Below are 20,947 nucleotides of genomic sequence, written 5' to 3'. Positions count from 1 at the left end.
GATGGACTCCATGCCACGCCGCATTGCTGCAGTAATTCAGGCAAAAGGAGCCCCAACTAAGTATTGAGTGCTGTACATGCTCATACTTTTCATGTTCAGTCTTTTCAGTTGGCCAACATTTCTAAAAATCCTTTTTTTGTATTGGTCTTAAGTAATATTCTAATTTTCTGAGATACTGAATTTGGGATTTTCATTAGTTGTCAGTTTTAATCATCACAATTAAATGAAAAACATTTGATCTCTCTCTCTCTCTCTCTCGCTCTCTCTCTCATTTATGAATGTTAATAGCCTTATGATGATACACCTACTCTTTGGAGGTGAACCGGGAAGCTGAAGACGGATGGAATAACACCATCACGAAGTCGGACAATCTGACCCGTCCTATCAAAATCACCCTGCTTAAAATGTTGAGAGCAAAGAACTGATGAAACACTTGCAGTGAATCCTTCTCTCCTCAAAGCCACTTCCCACTTCTTCCTCACATCTTTGTCCTTGGGAAACCTTCAAAATGAATACGGAAGGTTTGGGAGAGTCTACACAAAAACATTTCACAAAGGAGGTCAAGCTTATTTTCTTCCTTCGCATTTCTTTGAACCTTTCTTCAACAAAACTCCTATTTTGATGCATATCTGTTGATAACGAACCAAAGTTGCTAAACTTGTGAATATGCTTGTTTGCAAACCATTCTACATTGAGATGTTCTGTTGCCTTTATTTTAAGTAAGTGGGTGGGTATGAGACATGAGAGGTATCTTACTTTTGTTAGGGTGAATTACATGTGAATAATACAGTGTTGGGCAAGCTACTTGTAAATTGTAGTGAGCTAAGCTATCAGTTACTCTGCCATGAATAAAGCTTCACTACATAAAAGCTACCACCCAGTCAAATGTAACGTTAGCAAGCTAAGTAACGCAAACACAGCAGTAGGCTAGTTAAACTACATAGAAAGATACTTAAGTAGCGCTAATTTCACATGAAATTAAAGTGTAGCTTGTGTGGCCAAGCTCCTTGATAAATAAAGTAGTTAAGCTACTGAAAAGTTACTTGATTCAGGAAATAGTGAAGCTACCACAATACTAAGTTAGTAGCTAGGCTACAAGTCACGTTAGTGACTACCCAACACTGACAATACGGTCTGTGCCACTTGTGTAAAATTTGTTGGCCAATGTTATATCAGTAATATATATTTTTTTTTTCTACAATAGCATTCTTGTGTCAGTTGTAAACTAAGTCAGGGTGAACACCGGCCGGTGCAGTAAACATAGCCTAGCTAACGTTAGCTGGCTACGATTTCAATAACTATTACAGTAATATCAAAGATCCTTGCTCCTTCTCAACTCTCTGGTAATATTCTATTCACAAAATACAACCTATAGTACGGTAATGTTAAATCTTACTTGTGAAAAGTAATCCCCCGAGCCCTGCTTGCGATGGTCCGCCGATTTGAGCATGAGTATGCTGCACAGTGCTCTGGCATCCTGCTTTCTTCAGTTGCGCAACGAGTATGACCGGTTCAAGATGGCGGCCGCATTTCTTGCGCCCAGCGGCCAATAGGGCGTCTACCTCTAGACATGTCTATGGGCTTAGCCCCTTGGTCGTGTTCTGGGTTCTGCTCATAGACTGTATATAAAAAGGTTTTGCAGCATTTCCTGGATCTGTGTCACATGGGTTTCGTGTTTGTCTCTCCCCTCTGACAAGGGGTGGGGTCTGGGTCTAAGATTGAATCTTTTTTGGTTTTTTTGGTTTTCAATAATGTCTTTATTGCAATTCATCAATTCAAATTATGACGTTTTCCCTAGCGTCATAGTAATCCGAAATATAATTTATTTCGTTAGTCACCATTTTTTTTTTCACAAACCACATATCTTCCGAACTTTCTGACTAAATTGCATTTTTTTCAGATCGACAAATCAGGTGAAAATTAACGTTGCTTGAGACCTGTAGCTGCCTCAGCAACACATCTCTGTTGGCAGCATAGGGGACAGAGACGGTTCAGTTATCAGTTATGGCTAAGTAAGTTAAAAGTTATATTAACGTTTATATCTACTGATAGCAGCACTCACAAACCGAATATGCTTTCAGTTTCATCTATCCATTGGCCACCCCCAAACGAGATGGGGGAGAGAAGACAGGAAGTGTATACCCTTTCATGCTATTCGCGGAGCATGTGATGCGGTAAAAATCTTTTATTTAGTTAGGGTCTCTGACGTTAGTGAAGTTGGCTGTGCCGCTTCACACTGTCACGAGCAAGTGAGCTGGTTGGAATGACTTTGTCTTACAGAGCTTGTCAGCGTTGCATGAGCGTGGGTTGTCTTCTTGTCATGACGGCAACGCTGTTTGTTTGTATCCTCATCACGTTAGCTTATTTCTACAACTGTGGTGAGTAACGTTAACCTACGGTGTGTCAACATTACAGTTAAAATGCTGTGTACTGGGATTAAGTTATTGTATTTCTTTCTTACACTTTCTTTCTTAGCTTGACTTTAATATTTTAATACAGAAGCCAAAAGCCAGTTCTGTGCTGCCGTATGACACGTGATCTTCGACACGTTCTGAGTAATTATTTCTCATTGCATCTTAATAGAACCACTAAGGAAATAGTACGATTTGTTGTGTATGTAACGTTAGATGGGAAGCTGCGCTTTGCCTCTTACTATGGAGATCACATGGTGCTGCAGATGTCTCCAGAGAAAGCTCTGCTGTGGGGCTATGGCCCCGAGGGTGCACAAGTCACCGTCTTCTTGTCAGGACCAGTACAACAGACAACCTCACCAGCCACTGTGACAAAAGGTGAGTACTATGGCTGATTGTTGTCAGGTGGGACTTTTATGCTGACATCTGCAGGGTAATGTACTAAATGGGAACTGGGTGATCATGACAGGGCAGATAATGGCATCTTTTGTTGTTACAGTTCAGGGGTGTGGCCTGAAAAAAGTGGTTTGGAAGTTTTGCAATTACTTTCTCAACCTGTTTTTACAGATGTGGTGAAATTATTGTGACAAGCTTTGCTGTCACGAGTTAAATCAACTGGTTTCACAATCCGTAAACCCCTATGTCCTTAGTCCAAAGGCTAAAAGCTTTCACTTGTTCGTTTGGTCACTTTGTTTACAGTCCATGTATCAAAGCCATGGTATTTTACAGGTATCTGGCGAGTCACCCTCGACCCTGTTGAAGCTGGTGGTCCCTACAATGTGACAGCAACTGCTCAGAACAGCACAGCCACTCTGACAGATGTGCTGTTTGGAGATGTCTGGCTGTGTGGAGGGCAGAGCAACATGTACTTTAAAACATCTCAGGTAGGCCGAGCCTGTCTTTCTGATGAGCACATGCATGCAGTAGAAGTCTGTCTGTAGGGCAGAATCTTGAAACAAAACCCTTTCACTTTCATTGCACACAAAACATAGGTGCATTAGCATAAATTCAGTTTACTTTCACGGTTTGGTGAAACAGAATTGGCTTCAAAGGACAGTGTCAATGCCAGGAAGATGATTTACATCTCTGACATAGAGCAAAACCTAAGAAGTCCTACTTTGGCTGTAATGGTCAGAAAGGCTGCACAAAATCCATTAAAGCATTCCAGACAAAAGTAACTTTTGCTTTGTATGTATTTATTCATATTTTATTTTTTAATAGGCTCTCATTTATTTATTAATTCTCCACTAGATTTTCAATGCATCAGAGGAGCTGGCCCTCGCAGCAAAGTATCCTCATATTAGGACTTTTATGGCAGCCTTGAATCAGAGTGAAACAGAACTGATTGATTTGATTCAAGTAAGCCTTCCCTGGTCTGTGCCCACAACAAGTAAGTCAAGGATTTATTTTTGTATTCATAGAATTGTTAAAAGACTTGTTGACAGCTAAAGGTTTGGTTTAGGGTGTTGAGCTACAACGGAGTAATTTCTAAATGCTGCACAATAGAAACATGCACACAAGATATTGCAAATGTTCCTAAATCCAAGACAGGACAATATGGTACTGTATAGTGTCATCAGATTTGCAGCAGGGGCTGGCTCAAATAGTGGCATCGGCAGCTACAAGTGGCATTTCCGGTGGCAATCTAAAATGCTACAGATTTTTCCTGATATGCCACGGCACCTTTTGCCGTTTATGTGTATTTCCGGTGGCAGGCGGCACCTGCCGCTGTTTTATGTGGCATTTCCGGTGGGAATCTAAAAATGCCACAGATTGTCCTTGAGGTGCCACGGCACCTTTCGCCGTTTATGTGATATTTCTGGTGAAACCGATATGCCACAGATTCACCCAGGCACCTGCCGTTGTTTGTGTGGGATTTCTGGTTGCAATCTAACGTTACGATGCCACGGCATCTACCGCTGATTCAAATCAATCAGTAAATAAACCTGGACCGTGAGAAATATGTTAGCAACAGTAGTTTATTATGCAATATATAATATTGTGCATTTCTTCATGTAAACGACAAGAGTCACGTTTAATGTATGCATTGTTTGGTGCAATACAGTTGGTAGTTTAACCTAGATAATTATTGTGTGTGTGCAGAGTTGTTACTGTTACTCAAGGACTCAATCTGTGGCATTTTTAGATTCCCACCGGAAATGCCCCCTGCCACCGGAAATACACATAAATGAAAGGTTTATGGTGCCGTGGCATATCAGGAAAAATCTGTGGCATTTTAGATTGCCACCGGAAATGCCACTTGTAGCTGCCGATGCCACTACTTGAGCCAGCTGTCTCTCCAGATTTGATCAAATAAACAACAAATATCAACCATGATGCTATTTGTTTATGTGCATACTACCACCTGCTTGCATTCTGCTGACTGGCTGATTAACAGGCAGGTGTATTTCCAGATGTGGCAGAGTTCTCTGCAGTGTGCTGGCTCTTTGGGCGCTACATGTATGACAACCTGAAGTACCCCATAGGACTGGTGGAGTCCTGCTGGGGAGGCACACCTGTCGAAGCCTGGTCATCTTCAAGAGCACTGCAGCAGTGTGGACTAGAGAAAACGAAACGGGGGTAAGATATGAAAAAACACAATTCAGCTGACCTGCAACCTAATATGTGTGCTAATAGATGTAGGATGTCCATGTCTGACACACTGTTCTCCTGCAAGTATAACTTTTCTCGTGCTTACATTAATACAAACTAACAAAAGTGAGCGTGCACTAACTGCACTTTTGCTACTTTTTCCATGTTAAAATCTCTCAGTCCTGAAATAAATTCTGTCTTGTGGAATGCAATGATCCACCCAATGCTCAACATGACCATCAAAGGAGCCCTCTGGTACCAAGGTAAGACTACCTGCACAGGTATGTCTATGGTGATCAGATGTTCAGTATTGCCATGTGTATGTCATGTGTCTATAAGGCCTGTGTCGCTTTCAGGTGAGAAAAATGCAGACTACCATCAAAACAAGTACAACTGTTCCTTCCCTGCTATGATTGATGACTGGAGGATGGCATTTCACCAAGGTTCAGGGGGGCAGACAGCTCTCGACTTCCCTTTTGGATTTGTACAGGTATGTCGGTATTTTAGTTTTACATACATAAGTGCATAATACAAATAAGTACAGATACACAGACTATCAAAATAGTACGCTAACCTTTTTCCCAAGGAGAACACAAAGAAGTTTAGGAGCACAGTGAAAAATGTGAAAAAAGGACCACAGAGTTTATTAACAATGAATTTCTAACTTGACGTGTGAGTGCTCCTTCTCCTTGTGTGCAGTTAACCAGTGTACCACAGTGCACTATGGAAGTGAAGACACTAGTATCTGGACACTCGGCATTGGCCTTAAAATATTGTCAAAGTGTTTTAAAACATTAAAGCACTTGTTTTTTTTTTTATGACACATTGAAAACAGGATTTATCTCCCAATGGCCAATGCAACTATGTTTGAATGATTAGCATCGGGGGGGGGGGGGGGGGGCAGTAAGGTTGATGATTACAGAAGGTTGTTGTCTTTAATCACACAGTGCACTCAAAAATTCACTTCACAGGTATCTATTTTTAGATACAGTGCAAGTACTTGCATGGTAGAGCGCTGTTAGAGTGAATTAAAAAAAACACTATCCTTTATGTAGAATTTCAGGGATGTCTGACTTTGGCGCTCTCCTAGTGGCAGACAGCAATATGTGCTGCTACTTTGCCACTTTGTAGGTAAAGTAAATCATAGAAAGTTTTTGCAAATATCAGTTGCAGTATTGCAGCACTAATCCATGATTTCTTTGTACTTTGCAGCTGAGCACCAACATAAAAGGCTCCACAGATGAAGGCTTTCCGAACATCCGCTGGCACCAGACAGCAGACGCCGGCTTTGTCCCGAACACTCGGATGAAGAAAACATTCATGGCTGTGGCTTTGGATTTACCAGACGAAACCTCACCCTATGGCACGTAAGGACTGTTTGTCTTCATATCATGTGAAATCTTTACAATACTGAGCAGCATTATATTTTGCTTGTTCATTAATACCGCTGTGACTACTAAATAGTACCACACCAGGAACTGTACGTGTAGAAGTCCTTCGCATAGATTTGAACAATTCATACAGAATTTCATGTAAAACTTATTCTTAATATGAGAGGTGTGGTGCAGAAGGGCATTGCTATTTTATTTACAATGCCAGGTTTGACCAGATTTTTCTTTAGAGAATGTTTAGAAAGAAAATGCTGCAGCAAGTTTTAGTTTTAATTGGAGCAAAGAGCTCAAATTACACCTGTTCAAATGTTTCTGCTCTGATTTTTAGTTAGTCTTGGGATACATTTTAAGATCTTTTATAGACATCTATAAAACCTGCCCTTGAAATGCTGCCAAGACTCAGTTCCCTGGCATAATTTTCACATCCAAATACTTTTTAATATACTAAAAACTTAAAGACCAACATGAAACAGCTTTGTGCTGCTTTTTTTTTGTTTTCATTAAAAGTATGAAAGTATGATGATGTGACCTGCATTTTTATTTCCTAAGTGATGAGCTGCTTCTTTGTTCTTGTATTGACTGTTGAAAAGATTTTTATTTTGTTTTAGGATCCATCCCCGGGACAAGCAGGACGTAGCGTACAGACTGACATTAGGAGCAAGGGCAGTGGCTTATAATGAAAAGGACGTGCCCTTCCTTGGACCTTTCCCCCACCAAATCCTATCCACCAGACTGTATCTCAACATTACCTACGACCAGACAGTCTATGTCACACAGTCTAAAGACATCTTTGAGGTAAGGCTGGCGGCTGTAGCCAGTGTGAGTTATGTCCCATATTTATCTGCTAGCTTTGTAAACAATGCTAAGATGTTTGGTCTGATAATTTCTTGAACAAGCTCATTTCTTTCTTTTAATCAAGATCTGTTGCTCGGGGAACCAGGCTCCATGCGGGCCTCAGTCTCCTTGGGTTCCAGCTGGCATCATGCAGTGGGATCAGACCACTGTCCAGTTATCTACCAGTTTGTGTCCAGCTGCTGATGAAGTAGCAGCCCTCAGATATGCATGGAGAGACTGGCCCTGTGACTTTAAAGCCTGTCCAATCTACAGCGCCAGTAGGATTTTACCTGCACCTCCGTTTATTATCAACCGCCCTCCAACCACAGGAAATGTTTGGAAAAACTACTGAACCACAAAAATGCCTTTTCTTTCTTTCAGTCCAAATTTGCTGACTGGACAGATATGTAGCCAGTTTAAAAAAACAAAAAGTGCAGTTCTGTAAGTGCTTATTGAAGCTTGTTGGAGATAGGTGTGTGTGTGTGTATATAATGTTGGCCCCATGCCTTATCTTCTATACAACCTGTGCTGTTTCAACCACTGCCAATAATTGTTATGTATGAATGTAGAATGACGTGTTTAATTTTAAACAAAAAATTTACAACCCAAATGAGCCTTTATGACTCAACTTAATTTGCACAAATAAATGACAAATCAACAACTAAGTATATGTGGGTGTGTTACATTCAAAGCCAATACTTTTACTTAAAAGTAAAATGGAAATACAATGAATATTACTCAGAAACATGACCAACTGTTGCTTCAACTGGAAAAAAAAATGTTACCTATAATGAGTTATAACTGCAACTTTAAGCAAAGTACCATCAGTTCAATGCCAATGCAATAGTGTGCCATGTACATTGTAACTTGTATATGGGAATGAACAAAAACCCTTTTTTCAGTTATTCTGGTCAAAGTCAACTGGGACTCAATTTTGAAAATTCAGCACAGATGTTGATATACATGCAGTAAGAAATGCATTTCTCAACACACAGGCGTTGGGTTTATGTTGCTATTGGCACATTAAGCACGAAGCTAACTTGCCAGCCAGATCCAAAAGATGGGGGGTGGTATAGTAAGTTCAGTAAATAATGAAAGTCTGAGAGGAGTGTGATAACGTGTGAGCTGGATTCCTGCAGGCGCTTTCAGAATCAAGAGCTGAAATATGAGGTAGAGGGCTTCATGGTGGGCGAGGTCAGGTGGTGCTGGTGAGAGGAGCTAGGAGACTGCGGCGCCTGTCCTGAGGAATGACACATGGATAAATAGTAGAAGAGTCACTGTCAATGCTGAGTGATCATCACGTCCGCATTAGATTATGCAAGAGATAACACAAATTGAAGTACTGTGAAATATTTGGCATTTTCCTAATCCTAAAATGTTTCTTTCTCAGCTAACCTAGCCACTTACATTTATGATATGTTATTTACAGCAGAGTTCTGGAGGAGCAGTTGGTGGGGTGAGGAGGGTTATTCACACACATTCACTCCAGCAGAGCAAAAGTATAACTGAGTGATTGGAGCATCTTCACTGCTTTGCTCTGACAGCAGTTGTCCCGAAAGAAGACAGTTTTTATTTGTTTCCCCAGCAAGGAGTTTTTACCCGTGAGCTTCCTGCCACAAGCCCAGCTGTTAAACTTAAGGCTGCCCAGATTCTTGTGTGTTTGATGGACGCAGCAGCTTACATAACCTCAGAAGTGTTTGCTTGTACAGTACATGCAATAATCAAGTTACTGTTAATGTAACAGGCCGAGCGTGTGAAGTGATACTTAAGCGACCTGTTATGTGCTCCGTCTTGATGTTCTCATCAAAGCCCTTGTGTCTCTGGTAGGCCTCAAAGTTCACTGAGGCGTCGTCCTCAGATAGGCTGTGAGGAACCTGGCCATCACCAGGGCGACACACCTCAAAACGTATCCATCGGTAGCTAGTATAAACAAAGAAAAAGAAAAGACGTCCATTTATGAAGAAATCTCAACTCCTAGTGAATGTAAGATGGTTGAATATATTAACATGACTGAAATATATTAATCTTGCCCTCTAATTTGCATATCTCAAGCTCATTTGAATAAATGCATAATTGTTGGAATATTTTCTTTCCGTCTTTCAGCTTCAGCTAGACAATTAACTCTAGATTAGACAGATCAGGTCCCAACAATATATAAATTCTCTGTGCATAAGTATGTCAGCATGTTTCCATGACCTAAAAATTAGTTACTCATGATTAATTAATGTTTTCCTTCTAAGTAAAGATTGAAATGATTCCATATCACCAAAACATATAATCATCTTCATCATCATATTAATGCTTTGCATCTGGGAAACCACCATTACCCATTTGTAAAATGCCCTTAGAGTTCCTGTCTGGGAAGAACGTCTCCACATCTACAGTTAAATTCTAAAATGCTTTAAAAATATGAAAACAAATCTCATTCTTTTCCTTAAATGATAATCTGCAAAAGATGTGAAGTGCATGCACGCTGTGTGTTTTGTAGCTGAAAATCCATATTCAGTGAGATGGGTGAATTTACTTGCAACATTTGCGTGCTCCAGGACAACTCTGGATGAGGTTCTGGATGGTGGGGTGTGAAAAGCCAAAGAAGTCAGCTCCTGATGGCACAATGGGCGCCACAGACTTGGAACTAAGAGAAGGACACGTTGAAAGAGTTCATAATTATATTAAAAAGTGCTTAAGCTTAAAATAGCTTAAATATTTGTCTTGGACATATGGTGACAAACACCAAAATACAAAACCTCTGTCTTTGTGGATTTGTGCTGAATACCCCAAACAAACAACCAATCCTCGCCTTTGTGCTGAACTTTGGTACCTGACAGCTGCGATAGCCTTCAGTAAGTTGGAGTGGCAGGTCAGGGCAGAGGAGGCCACAATGGCATTCTGAGGATCTTCTTCAGGCACAATCTCAAACTGTGGGCGTGGGGGCAATATTAGGTTGTACACAGCACATTTATTGTTTTCACTTGCATCTCAACAGACAAAATGTTTTATTCATCTTAATTTTAAATTATTTTCTTCTCTAAAAAGTATTTACATCTGAAAATGAGGACATTTGGCAAACCCGACTTCAAAAACAAGTGTGTGTGTGTGTGTGTGTGTACCTGTGGGCCTGTTCCCCCATCCTTGATTTGGCAGGTATAGAGGCACTGCTGGTCTGGGTTTTTCATGCTGGCAAAGACTCGTGTGCTGCAGAAGCCCACTGGGTAGATGGCGCACTCATCATGGAACAGCATCCTGTCTGTGATGATCTGGAGAGCGGTCAAAAGTTTGCATTTGGAAACATGCATTTAGTGGTTATTGTCAGCTTTTGGAGAGGCTTTCACTCTATCAGCATGTTGTTGTAATGTAGACTTTATTTATTTATTGAACCACCTTCTGGTAGACAGTTTAACTTGTCATAGCAAGAAGAGAGCATGTATTACTAATAATATAAGTGACCGTGGTGATAAGCTGTGACATATGAGTCACGCCAGACACTGACCTCTCCCAGACTGTAGACTGTTAAACCTCCCAATACGATGGGAAAGACGGGGCGACCAGATGAGTCCAGAGGGATGGGCTGCACCAGCTTCCGAGACCCGTCTGTCAGCTTTCTCTTCTTAGTCATCTTCTTTGGAACTGAATAAACATGAGAAAATAAAATATTGTGCAAACTGTCTTGAAACGTAAACCATTTCAATTCCATCTATTTTCAATATGCGTCTGCAGTAAAGCTTGACCACAGGACTCACGTTCCTCCTTTCCATTTTCCCTGCCTCGCTCTTTCCTTTCCTTCTTAGGTTTTTTAAGAGGTCCGTCCTCCCCTATTGACACCACTGACACAAGGTTTTGCCCCCCAGACAGGCCTGAAGACCCTGCAGGACCTGAGGTTAATGCTGCAGGCGGCACAGGTGGATGGGAGCTTGAGCCAGGTGTTGGCAGTATCTCCCCCTCTGAAAAAGACTGGTACTGCAACAATGACTTCAGTAAAAACCTGGAATTGAAAATTAATATGAATGAGTCATTGGGTTTTGTCTAGTTTTTTTAAAGGTGAAATGGTAAATGTGAGTGCGTATAAGAGTATAAAAATAAAATAAAGTGAAATGAATTGTTGGCCAATTTTAATTTTTAGAATATTATGGGAATTATAAACACAGCTGAAACATGTCTGCTCACCTCCGCTCCTCCTTTGCCCTCAGAAACTTCTCTTCTAAGTGGGCAATTTCATCACAGAGAGCTGCATTCTCCTGCAGATAAAACCGTATCACAACACTGATAATTAAAGAGCTGTGTATGTAAACACAGTAATCCTGAGTCAAATCTTATACAAATTCAATTGTTCTCACCGATAATGATTAGAAAATTCCAACAACCACTCTTTACAAAACCTTACCATATATTTATGAAGTGAAAGAAAACATAGCTTTTTACTTACAAATATCATGGTACGGGCAGCTTTGCGCAGTCTAAGGTACTTAAGTCGGTACTTTTCGTTCTGGTTTTTTCGCGGCCCTCTCTTCATCTTGGTCTTGTGATCTGAGGAACTGGTGGGGGACGGGAAGGCGGGCGCAGAGGCACCTGAGCCAGAACTGGAGATGGTGTTCTGCTGCGGAGAGCCGAGGAAAGACTGGGCGGTAAAGGCTTGCAGGGCCTGCTGCCGCTCCTCATCAGTCTGTGAGGAGAAAGAGGGAGGGCGAGAAAGGCAGAGATCCATCCATATGTACCAGGAGAACCTGAAGCTAATGCTTGTGTTGCCTTCAGGATGAAGGATGAAAATACAGACTTAAGTGCAAATGAATAAAAAACACAGATGGAGCTTACACTTAAACTTCTATATGACAAACAGTGGTTACTGAAAACAAAATGTGCATGGGATCTTGAAGAAACTGACGGAATTTAAATAAAGACATTATTACTGTAAATTTATCTCCTCTGAGAGGATTTTACTCTTTTATCCCTTTTCAATTCAACTTTGGAGCTTAGCTTTTATTTTGTACGGATGAGTACTACACTAGTTAAAGGATTATTAAGGGCATTTTGGTACTGCGGAGTACTGTAATTATAATTAGATATTAAGAGTGACTTCAAGCCGTCTCTACTTTAAATGTCTTCTCTTCTGAATCCTAGCACCTGCTTTTAATAAAGTAAGAACACAAATAGCAGATATCGTATGACATCACACCAGGCTACCAGACAACTTGATATCATTGAATCTCCACTGCAAAAACCCCGCACCTACGACTTTTAATGTTGTTGAAATATAACATAAATAAAATCTGTCTATATGTTAGAACTATACCAGGCAGTGGTTTGTGTGTCAAACTACAGTTCTGGGCCCAAAACTTGTGTGAAATTGGCATTAAGTGTCCCATATAACTCACCAGCAGTGCAAAGACTCCATTTCTGTTCTCAATCCTCTTGAATCTCCTGCTGCCTTTTTGTGTCTGAAACATAATGTGAGACTGAGGCCAATGCATAGGGCAAGGAAAGCCAAATTTGACTGGGGAGGGTCAATTAAGATAAATTTCACCATTCTTAGATACAGCAGAGAGCATCCTTTGCTCTGATTAAAGCACAGAAGGGTCTGCCTCTTTCAAACAAGGTCAAAAGAAGCAAGATGGAAAAACATGGAGAAAGAAAGAATAATAACGGAAATACAGATGATGCATGTGTTGTATCAGCTGAACACACAAACATTAACCGGAGGGGCAAGTTATTATCCTCAACAGCAGAGGTTGCCATCAGACTGAGTCTTAAACTTCCTTACCTCACGGTACATGACAGCCTCCAGGCTTGATTTTGCACTGCCAGGGAGAGAACAACAAGAAAAGCAGGGTTCACATCAACCTTATTTAGTCCGGTTGAACCGAGCGCTTGAGTGTTTACTGGAGTGTTTCCCACCTCAAAGGGTGGTCTCGGACCTCTGTCAAGTGACCTCTGGAGCGCTTAATTTCTGGTGTGAACACCATTCAAACTAATCATGGGAAGTTACCATTGTTTGTGTGCATTATTAACTTATTTAATATCTGTTGTCACACAAGATGTTCATGTGGTCTGCTGATATGTGCTCCAGACCAACACCACCATGAACCATGATGTAAGATATCCAGGTAGAAATTTGGAGGGTTTGTTGTCTTTTTACTCGCCGACTGTATGACCAATAATCAAATGACATTTCCACCACATGGCTTTTGTTTAGAATTTCTGGCCCGTTTGACCAGACCAGTTGGAAAATTAAACAATATCTTATCCTCACATTGGTTCGATTCAGGAAAAAGACCTTAGGTGTGAACCTGCCCTAATTCAGGTACTAGCCTGCGGTCTACTTAAGAAATTAAGACAACAAATATTCAGTGAACATCAAAAAAAAAAAGAAGCTATTGTCATTATTGGCTTAACATGTAAGCACATGGGCAATAAGATGTGTAGTAAACTGAGAAGATTGCTGTACTTGGATTGAACAAGTCCTCTGTCGATGATTCTCTGTTTAATCTCCTTTATGTGCATAGGGCGACCAGCTTCTTCCAAGACAATCTACATGAGAAAAATGAGAAACAAAAAAGACTTGCCAAAACAAAACAAAATAAAAACTCACAGCAGTTGAATATGGTAGATGTTATCAATGACACCAAACTGAAATATGAAGAATAAATGGCAGATACCTGTGCAGCATCGAGCCATGTGAGGTTTGGCTTCTCTGAAATATCACTAGGTGGTTCGCTGCAAATACAAAAAGTTAAGTATCATCCAGTGTAATATTATTATTTGATTTATTGGCACTTTGAAAATCATTACTTTTGATGTATAAACATTTTAGAGCACATACTTATCCAGTTTTTAGTGCAAACTAAGACTGCACCCAGGTAATGAATCACGTTGGCAACATGCACTGTGGAAGGTACTGTGTATATTTTAAACTCAACAACGTTGTGTGATCACTTGATATCAAATGATGTGACTAAGATACAAAAAAAGAAAAAAACTCAACCAATAGAGTCCAGAATCACAAAGCACTTCTCTAATGGTGTTTAGTGAGTTTGGTATTAAATCATGGTATCAAATTTTTATTATGATTTGATTCCCTGTGAGCCCAAAGTTTCACCCATTAACAACCTATTTTAATTTGGGCACTTCTACATGGATGGGATGCTCTTGTCTGTAGCAGTCCCTCAATGTAGCTAACATAGATGGATGTAGTACATACTGCACAGTGTATTTTCTATATGTGTAACATAAAAAAATCACATTATTTTCAACAACCTCTCCAGAGTTTCAGTGGTCCCAGACAGACTTGCAATGCTGTCCAGAGCAGGAAACAGAGAGTAGTTCCCCTGTCCATCAGCCTCCATCTCAGATTCAAAGGTGTTGAGAGACTCCATAGGCGACAGGGACCTGTGCAGAGAAGAAACATTAACAATGCATCTATTATCTCCTCAGGAGCAGGTATTGTACCGCATACACTCAGCTATATTAGTAGCATTAGCAATGTTGAGAAAACACACGCACAGAAAGCAATATAGTTATAGTGCAAGTTAGCTAAGACTTGCTAATTGCTCACAGATGCTAACAACATGATATACAAGAGTTACAGTTAGCTACAAGCAAAAAGAGACACACACACACACACACATACCTCAATGAATCTGTAGCAGCAAACCCACTTATTTTAGTTCGTGCTCCGGATTGTTTGTTTCCGTCTGTCAACCGGAACCTTCGGTTGACATGAGTGCACTGTTTACATTCAGAGATGCTAAATGCTAACGTTGCCCACCAAGCGTTAGCAGCATCCTCCGTTGTGATAAAGATATTCTATGGAGCTGTGTACAGAAAAAAACACTTCTGTAATATGGCTCAAACGCAATTACAGAAAGGAACACGTATTTACAAGTTAACGTTAGATATACAAAACGATGGAGGAACAAAAAGTTAGTGGGATAACTTACCAGCGGACATTATTGCTGATACCACTTCTCCCGGATATCCTTGTTTTGTTTTTATGTACAGTCTATGGTTTTGTTGCGTTTGGTTAAAAATAATGTTAGTTACAATTTTAAAAATCCAAATTAAAAATTTACTACTACGACACAATGACATGTTTGACGTTAAAATACGGCTTTAATAAAGGTTAATACGATTTTGAGTCCCATCAAATAAGTTTGTTTGTCACATGCTTATCATTGTTCAATCACAGTGCAATGTAAGCCCGCAGTAACTGTTCACTATGTGCATTAATAATTTGAATAGAATAGAAATAGTTTTATGTAATACTTATTTTAGCCCAGTTGCACATGATGATGTTGGCTAATTGGTGCAAGATTGCATTTATTTATTTTTTTAATTCTTTGGAGAAGCGTTTGTGTTAGAACAAATTACAGTGCAAACAAATTTAAGTTAGGTGTTTTTTTTATTTTAAGTGTCAAGTCAAATGTAACTAAACAGTCACTGTTAACTTAGCAGTAATATCTCATGCTCTTCAGATACCATCTGAGTACTTGTGTCTCTGAATTCCCTGCCATTCAGGGGGACATATTGTTTCAGGAAAGATTTTGCTGTTGTGTAATGCTGTGAAGATGGCAGAAATACAATCATGGTCCCCTCTATTGGGCTGGAAGCAGGAATTTCAGCGATAGATATCTAAAAAAAAATCCTGGCAAATAAAACCCAATCTTTATGACTTGATAACATCAGAGGTAATGGAGAAAATGTATTTTGTTGTAATTTAGGTGAACTAATCCCTTTGAAGCTTCCCTGTTGTTGTGGATTGTATGTTCTGCACTTGATTACCTCTTTGGTTTATTTCATGCCACAACCAGAATTCTACTGGATGCATGCAACACTGCAACTATGAGAACAGAAATGACTCAGCTCTTATTGGATCTTCCCATATGTGGCTAAAGTTGAACTTTGGTCCTAATTCTAAATTGCAGCATCCAGGCATAAGACAGGAGCATTTCACAACCTAACAGTTCAGACATGACAGAACACAACAAATTGCTTAAAATGTTTGCTATTATTTTACTGTGTAACCAAAGATGGTGTAAGCAAATAAGAATAGTATTATAGTTCGGCCTTGTTATGGGTAGAGGTGATGGAGAAATTGCTGGGGACCATTTGTAAAACCTTCTATTTTAACATTTATATAATCCTTTACCCCTTATTTTAATCACTGAAATAAGCAAACATCTCTGAGTAAAAACATTCACCATTAATACATCCCTTTGCGATGTCCATACAGAAAACAAAAATGAAATAGAAACATTTTGAAGGAGGTCAAAGATTGTTTACAGATGATAGTAACTCACTGACCTTTGCCTCAGTTTGACCCTGTTATTTGCTATACATCAGAAGCCACATAGACAAAACAACATCTATATCTGAGAGCTGTTCCCCACATCATACAAATGTATTTACTGTTATTCACATGCTTTGTTTCACAATAGACATGCTAACTGCAGTCTTGGATATAGACAGTTGTGTCATTTTGTCTGTGAGTTCTCAGTAACAGTTGAGCCAGCCATAGTTGAGCAGTACACGCATCACTCTCTTGTATGGCAGGTAGTACTCACTCTGCCTGGGGCCAGATGAGAAATATAGATATCCTGTGGGAGGGAAGATTCAGAAATATGCGATTATGCAATTGAACTGCAACTGACATTAATAACTGATTTGTTGGCTACTTGGGGCAGCAAAACAAGCTATAAACACAATTTTGGCATATTACATTACAAACAACTTATACAGACACCTTGTGAACTTGTTATGGCAAACATGTTAGCAAACGGTCAACTATTTACACATCCAGCAGATGCGGAGCAACATTAGAATTAATTTGCAATTGTGTGTTTTTTTCATTTGTGAGTACAATATTCACTCTCCTTTTTGCTGTATTTTGGTCTGCTACCAACTCCTGAGGAAAATATTTGACTTTTTAGCTGCTAAATGCTCCACTTCACAGCTACTTACTTTGTCTGATTGGGTTTATCACAATTTTCTGTTGTTGCTGAAAACAGCTTCCTGTAGTTGGGAACTAGGTCAATGGTGGCGAGTGAATAAACAGCAGGAACAGTTGTGGACCATAAAAACCAAAACAATGATCATAATGTGAATGTGCTCCGTAGGGCGGACATGCTCTTTGGATTTCTCACTATGAGACTTTTGATATTACAAATATTAATTTCATCAACTGACAAAGAGCCAACAAAAAAGTTTCACACTTTAAGCTAAGCAAAGCTAACTGTCACCTGGCTGTAGCGTCATATCTAATGGACAAACGTGAGATTGGTAATGATCTTCTCATCCAACTCCCAGCAAGAAAGCGAAAATGTCAAACTTTTCTGTTGATATGCTCTTGACTTGTATAAAAAGGGGTAAATGAGTTGATTTCTCACCAAAATTCTCAAAGGCTGCATCTATTTTAGTGCCTATGCCAGGGAAATCCTGACTGATAAATCGTGGGTATCCAGAGTCCATTTGGCTTCTGCCCTCATCATAGCTGCAAGATAGAAAAGAGAGACTATTACAAATGCTTTGATGGTATGTCGCTGTACTCAGTAATATATCAGAATCTGTGTTCATTACTATCTTCTAAAGACAAACGGGCACATGCCATATCAATAACAAAACTAAAAACATGATCATGACCAGCACTCACCTCCAATATTGGTTGTTCACAAAAATTAGTGTTTTTCTAGTAGTTGACTCATAAACGGCTGCATCCACCTTAGTGACTGAAGACGGGAGGCCAAGGTTGGTGAGTGACTTTGGATAGCCTGAAATTATTGTCTTTGCATAAGCCCTTATGCCCCAGTATTGACGACCTTTAGAGAAACAGTTGGAGGTTATTAAATCATGTATTTACCTGAATAGCTTCACAGTATTCTCTGAATTAAGTATATTCAACATTCAGACATAACAATACACCATTAACATTACCTTCGAAAAGATACACCACATCCTTGGATGGGACTTCAAAGGCAGCATCCACATGGTTGATTTGTGACCATTTTGTGTTCACTTTAGTCAAACGGATTCCTTGGAAAGTCGTACTCTTCCTCCAGTAGTATCTAGTATGGATTTTAAGAAGATGCATTTACATACTTCCCACATAAACAAGATGATCACCGCATATTTAAAACATACCCGTTTTTGAAGAAGTACAGGTCTCCCCTGATGGAGGTAGCAGCGTCAAACACCAGGTCGCGGCTACACTGCTCCTCTCTGGGGTTGGGCAGAGGGTCTAGGTTTGGATCCTCTGCTGGTTCCTCTGGCTCTGGGCCAGGAGGTGGTTTAGGTTTTTTTGTGGGTACTGGTGTACGACTGCCTGAAAGACGGATTAGTCAGTCCTCATAAAGCGAACAACTATCAACATTAATAAATAAAAGATACACTTTTAGAAACATTTAAGAAACATTTATTCAGACTGTCAGACAGGTGAACCGCAATGTATATAAAATGGATCTAGTTTATTGTCACAAATTACAAACAGCAGCACAAGACATTCATCCATAGGTCAGCTGTTTACTGGTTGAATAGAGGATTCTGTCATGTAGCTCAGATGAAGAGAAATTTCTCCAATCCAATATGTGGACTGTTATTTTTTATAGACGATTGTCTGGCCTTAATTTACATTAATGTGAATCATTATATAAAAATTATGGTTTTTTTCTTACCATAAAGGGTTTGAACCCCACGCCTGTCATCATCTGGCAGCCTGTATCCGTTTGTGTCGACATATTTGTAAGTGGGGTACATTAGTGCACGTCTGTCCCTGGAGTGATCCAAACCAAGAGCATGGCCAAACTCATGGGCCGCCACCAGCAGCAGATTCACACCTAAACACAACAATACAGTAATTTATGGTGTATTTTATTGATATACATTTGCGTGTTCATGCAGTTATGTATTTTAATAAATGGGCACATTCAGATGATTAGCCACATGTAAGAAAGTGAAAATAATGTCTGTTCTGTAAAGAAGTAAAAACTCAATCTGCTGAATATATAGGATTTATTTCTTCCTCACACACCAAACAGTGTACTGCTACAATCAGAACTGCACAGATTATATACTTCGTACCCAGTGGACAGGGCTGCTTCAGCTTATATTTACCTCTTTGGGTGAGAGTCCAGGTTTCATCATCATCAAAGTGCGTGTCCCCTCCCTCACCCTGTCCTGGAGAGTTAGCGTGAGCCAAGACTCCACCTGCCCCATCAAAAGGATAAAAGTCCCCATGATCTGCAATAAGACAAAGAAGAATATGTAATCTATAAATTAAAAAAAATACAGAGTGTATGTCTATTACTGCATGCAGAGAAAATGATTCCCATAGCGGGCATCACTGATGTAACCATGTTTAAGAAAAATACTTTGTTTAAGGTCAGACAAATCTAAGGCAATTCAATTTACTTTTACCCACATTGGCAACTTTTAGTGACTCTTGGGAGGGCGATGTCGGTCTGTTTGTCAGTCAGCTCTAGAGTCTTATGTGGTTATTTTATTATTATATAACCACACATTATATTATTATTATATAAGTTTAGGATGTTTTTAAAAACCTCAGACTCACATCCGCCCTTGAAGAGGATCATGATGTCTGCAGTACCACTGTAGACCTGTTTAAAGTCCAGTGGGATGACATCGCTGTACAGCTGGAAGGCCTGAGCAATGGTTTTGTCCACCTGGTTCTGGGTCAGATCTGGAGTGTACTGAGTGATCCTGTTCAAATCACATTAATAACTGCTGTTATCATCATCAGAGTCATCTTTGGGTGATGTTTATATATTCAACTACCAAAAATACAATCATGTGACTAAACTATTTACAATGTTAACATGCTCTGGCAGTATAGTACTTCCAGTTACCTGTATGTAATCAGCCTTTTCTCCCATTTGGGTTTCCCAGGGAAGTGTCCATATCGGCTGATATCTGTCACACCACACCTTGGAGCCTTCATCACCTCAATAGTCTTGTTATTCAAGACACCAGTCACCTGGTGGTCAGATGATGATATGAGATGATTTTAAAATGAGGTTTGAGCAATGTGTCTGTCACCTGCAATACGGTTTCTGGTATGAATCCTTTGAGTTGAAGTTATTAGCATTCATGATTATGTTGATTACAAGAAGGCAATCTTAGGTAAAATCCTTCATTCATTGTAATTACCTCAAGGCCAAAGAAAGCCTGCATGGCCCGTAGATCCTGGCTGAAGGAGCTGTTAGTGATGCTTCGCATAGAGGTGTTTTTCATCCCAACATCAGCGTAGAACTGAGAAAGGTATCTCTGATACCAGGAGAAGAAAGGTGATTTTCTAAGACAAGTAATTAATTTCATCTGACTATGTACATGTTTATTGCTTGTCTACACAATCTGAATTTATAGACTCGTTTTGCAATCCGTCTCACCTCTGACCTGCCTAATCACTACAGTGCATGCTTTAAATGTGACATGTTCTCCTGTGTTCACCTTGTTAGTTTAGACAGTTCCTAGTTGCCAAAATGTATGCCGAATATATTTTGTATTACCTCAGCCAGGTCTTCGTCCTCTGGTAAAGTTGTTGGAGAAATGGTAGGTGCTGTGTGACACAGGGCTGAACACCCCAGCAACACAATCCAAAAATCAGCCAGGGACATCTTGTTAAAATGTTTTCTTCTCTCCATTCACTCTCCTCTTATAAAGGCAGCCTTGGCAGCCTGAGGTGTGTATTGTTCTGACAAAAGCTGAATAAGAGCATGC

The 20,947-nt window shown here is 39.9% G+C and overlaps 4 protein-coding genes across 6 annotated transcripts in view; 1 reads left to right on the top strand and 3 right to left on the bottom strand.

Annotated features, from left to right (window-relative positions):
- LOC123986523 (THAP domain-containing protein 6-like) overlaps window positions 1–1,558 on the bottom strand; it is a 2,999-nt gene extending 1,441 nt beyond the window's left edge. The window contains exons 1-2 of the mRNA XM_046074816.1: window positions 1,397–1,558; window positions 309–501 (exon numbers count right to left, since the gene is read on the bottom strand). Coding sequence (XP_045930772.1) covers window positions 309–501; window positions 1,397–1,476 — 273 coding nt within the window. The 5' untranslated portion in view covers window positions 1,477–1,558. The remainder of the gene's footprint in view (window positions 1–308; window positions 502–1,396) is intronic.
- Window positions 1,559–1,883: 325 nt separating this feature from the next.
- On the top strand, window positions 1,884–7,893 carry siae (sialic acid acetylesterase). The gene is made up of 11 exons (XM_046073520.1): window positions 1,884–2,174; window positions 2,281–2,378; window positions 2,628–2,789; window positions 3,141–3,295; window positions 3,663–3,801; window positions 4,826–4,991; window positions 5,184–5,266; window positions 5,360–5,493; window positions 6,216–6,370; window positions 7,003–7,189; window positions 7,314–7,893. The coding sequence occupies exons 1-11, from the start codon at window positions 2,149–2,151 to the stop codon at window positions 7,578–7,580; spliced, it is 1,572 nt and encodes a 523-aa protein (XP_045929476.1). The 5' UTR covers window positions 1,884–2,148; the 3' UTR covers window positions 7,581–7,893.
- tbrg1 (transforming growth factor beta regulator 1) lies at window positions 7,793–15,302 on the bottom strand. Of its 3 annotated transcripts, none has more exons than XM_046073518.1 (16): window positions 15,160–15,302; window positions 14,850–15,033; window positions 14,477–14,608; window positions 13,879–13,936; window positions 13,668–13,750; window positions 12,984–13,020; window positions 12,598–12,660; window positions 11,652–11,888; window positions 11,393–11,463; window positions 10,969–11,210; window positions 10,719–10,855; window positions 10,339–10,485; window positions 10,029–10,147; window positions 9,753–9,863; window positions 9,003–9,148; window positions 7,793–8,463 (listed from the first exon to the last, which is right to left on the bottom strand). In XM_046073518.1, exons 3-16 carry the CDS (start codon window positions 14,593–14,595, stop codon window positions 8,447–8,449), a joined length of 1,587 nt encoding a protein of 528 aa, XP_045929474.1. In that variant the 5' UTR covers window positions 14,596–14,608; window positions 14,850–15,033; window positions 15,160–15,302; the 3' UTR covers window positions 7,793–8,446. The 3 variants fall into 3 exon arrangements, with proteins under 3 accessions (XP_045929474.1, XP_045929472.1, XP_045929473.1); XM_046073516.1 differs by having other exon boundaries at window positions 7,793–8,468; window positions 15,160–15,301; XM_046073517.1 differs by having other exon boundaries at window positions 7,793–8,468; window positions 10,050–10,147; window positions 15,160–15,300.
- Window positions 15,303–16,711: 1,409 nt separating this feature from the next.
- On the bottom strand, window positions 16,712–20,844 carry LOC123986069 (collagenase 3-like). The gene is made up of 11 exons (XM_046074144.1): window positions 20,737–20,844; window positions 20,378–20,494; window positions 20,077–20,204; window positions 19,782–19,930; window positions 19,325–19,450; window positions 18,886–19,047; window positions 18,356–18,536; window positions 18,149–18,279; window positions 17,868–18,033; window positions 17,605–17,708; window positions 16,712–16,815 (listed from the first exon to the last, which is right to left on the bottom strand). Exons 1-11 carry the CDS (start codon window positions 20,842–20,844, stop codon window positions 16,712–16,714), a joined length of 1,476 nt encoding a protein of 491 aa, XP_045930100.1.
- Between the last annotated feature and the right edge of the window lie 103 nt (window positions 20,845–20,947).

This window comes from Micropterus dolomieu, linkage group LG17 (genome assembly GCF_021292245.1).
Source record: "Micropterus dolomieu isolate WLL.071019.BEF.003 ecotype Adirondacks linkage group LG17, ASM2129224v1, whole genome shotgun sequence".
NCBI lineage: Eukaryota > Metazoa > Chordata > Actinopteri > Centrarchiformes > Centrarchidae > Micropterus > Micropterus dolomieu.
This window is presented reverse-complemented; position numbering and strand designations above follow the sequence as displayed.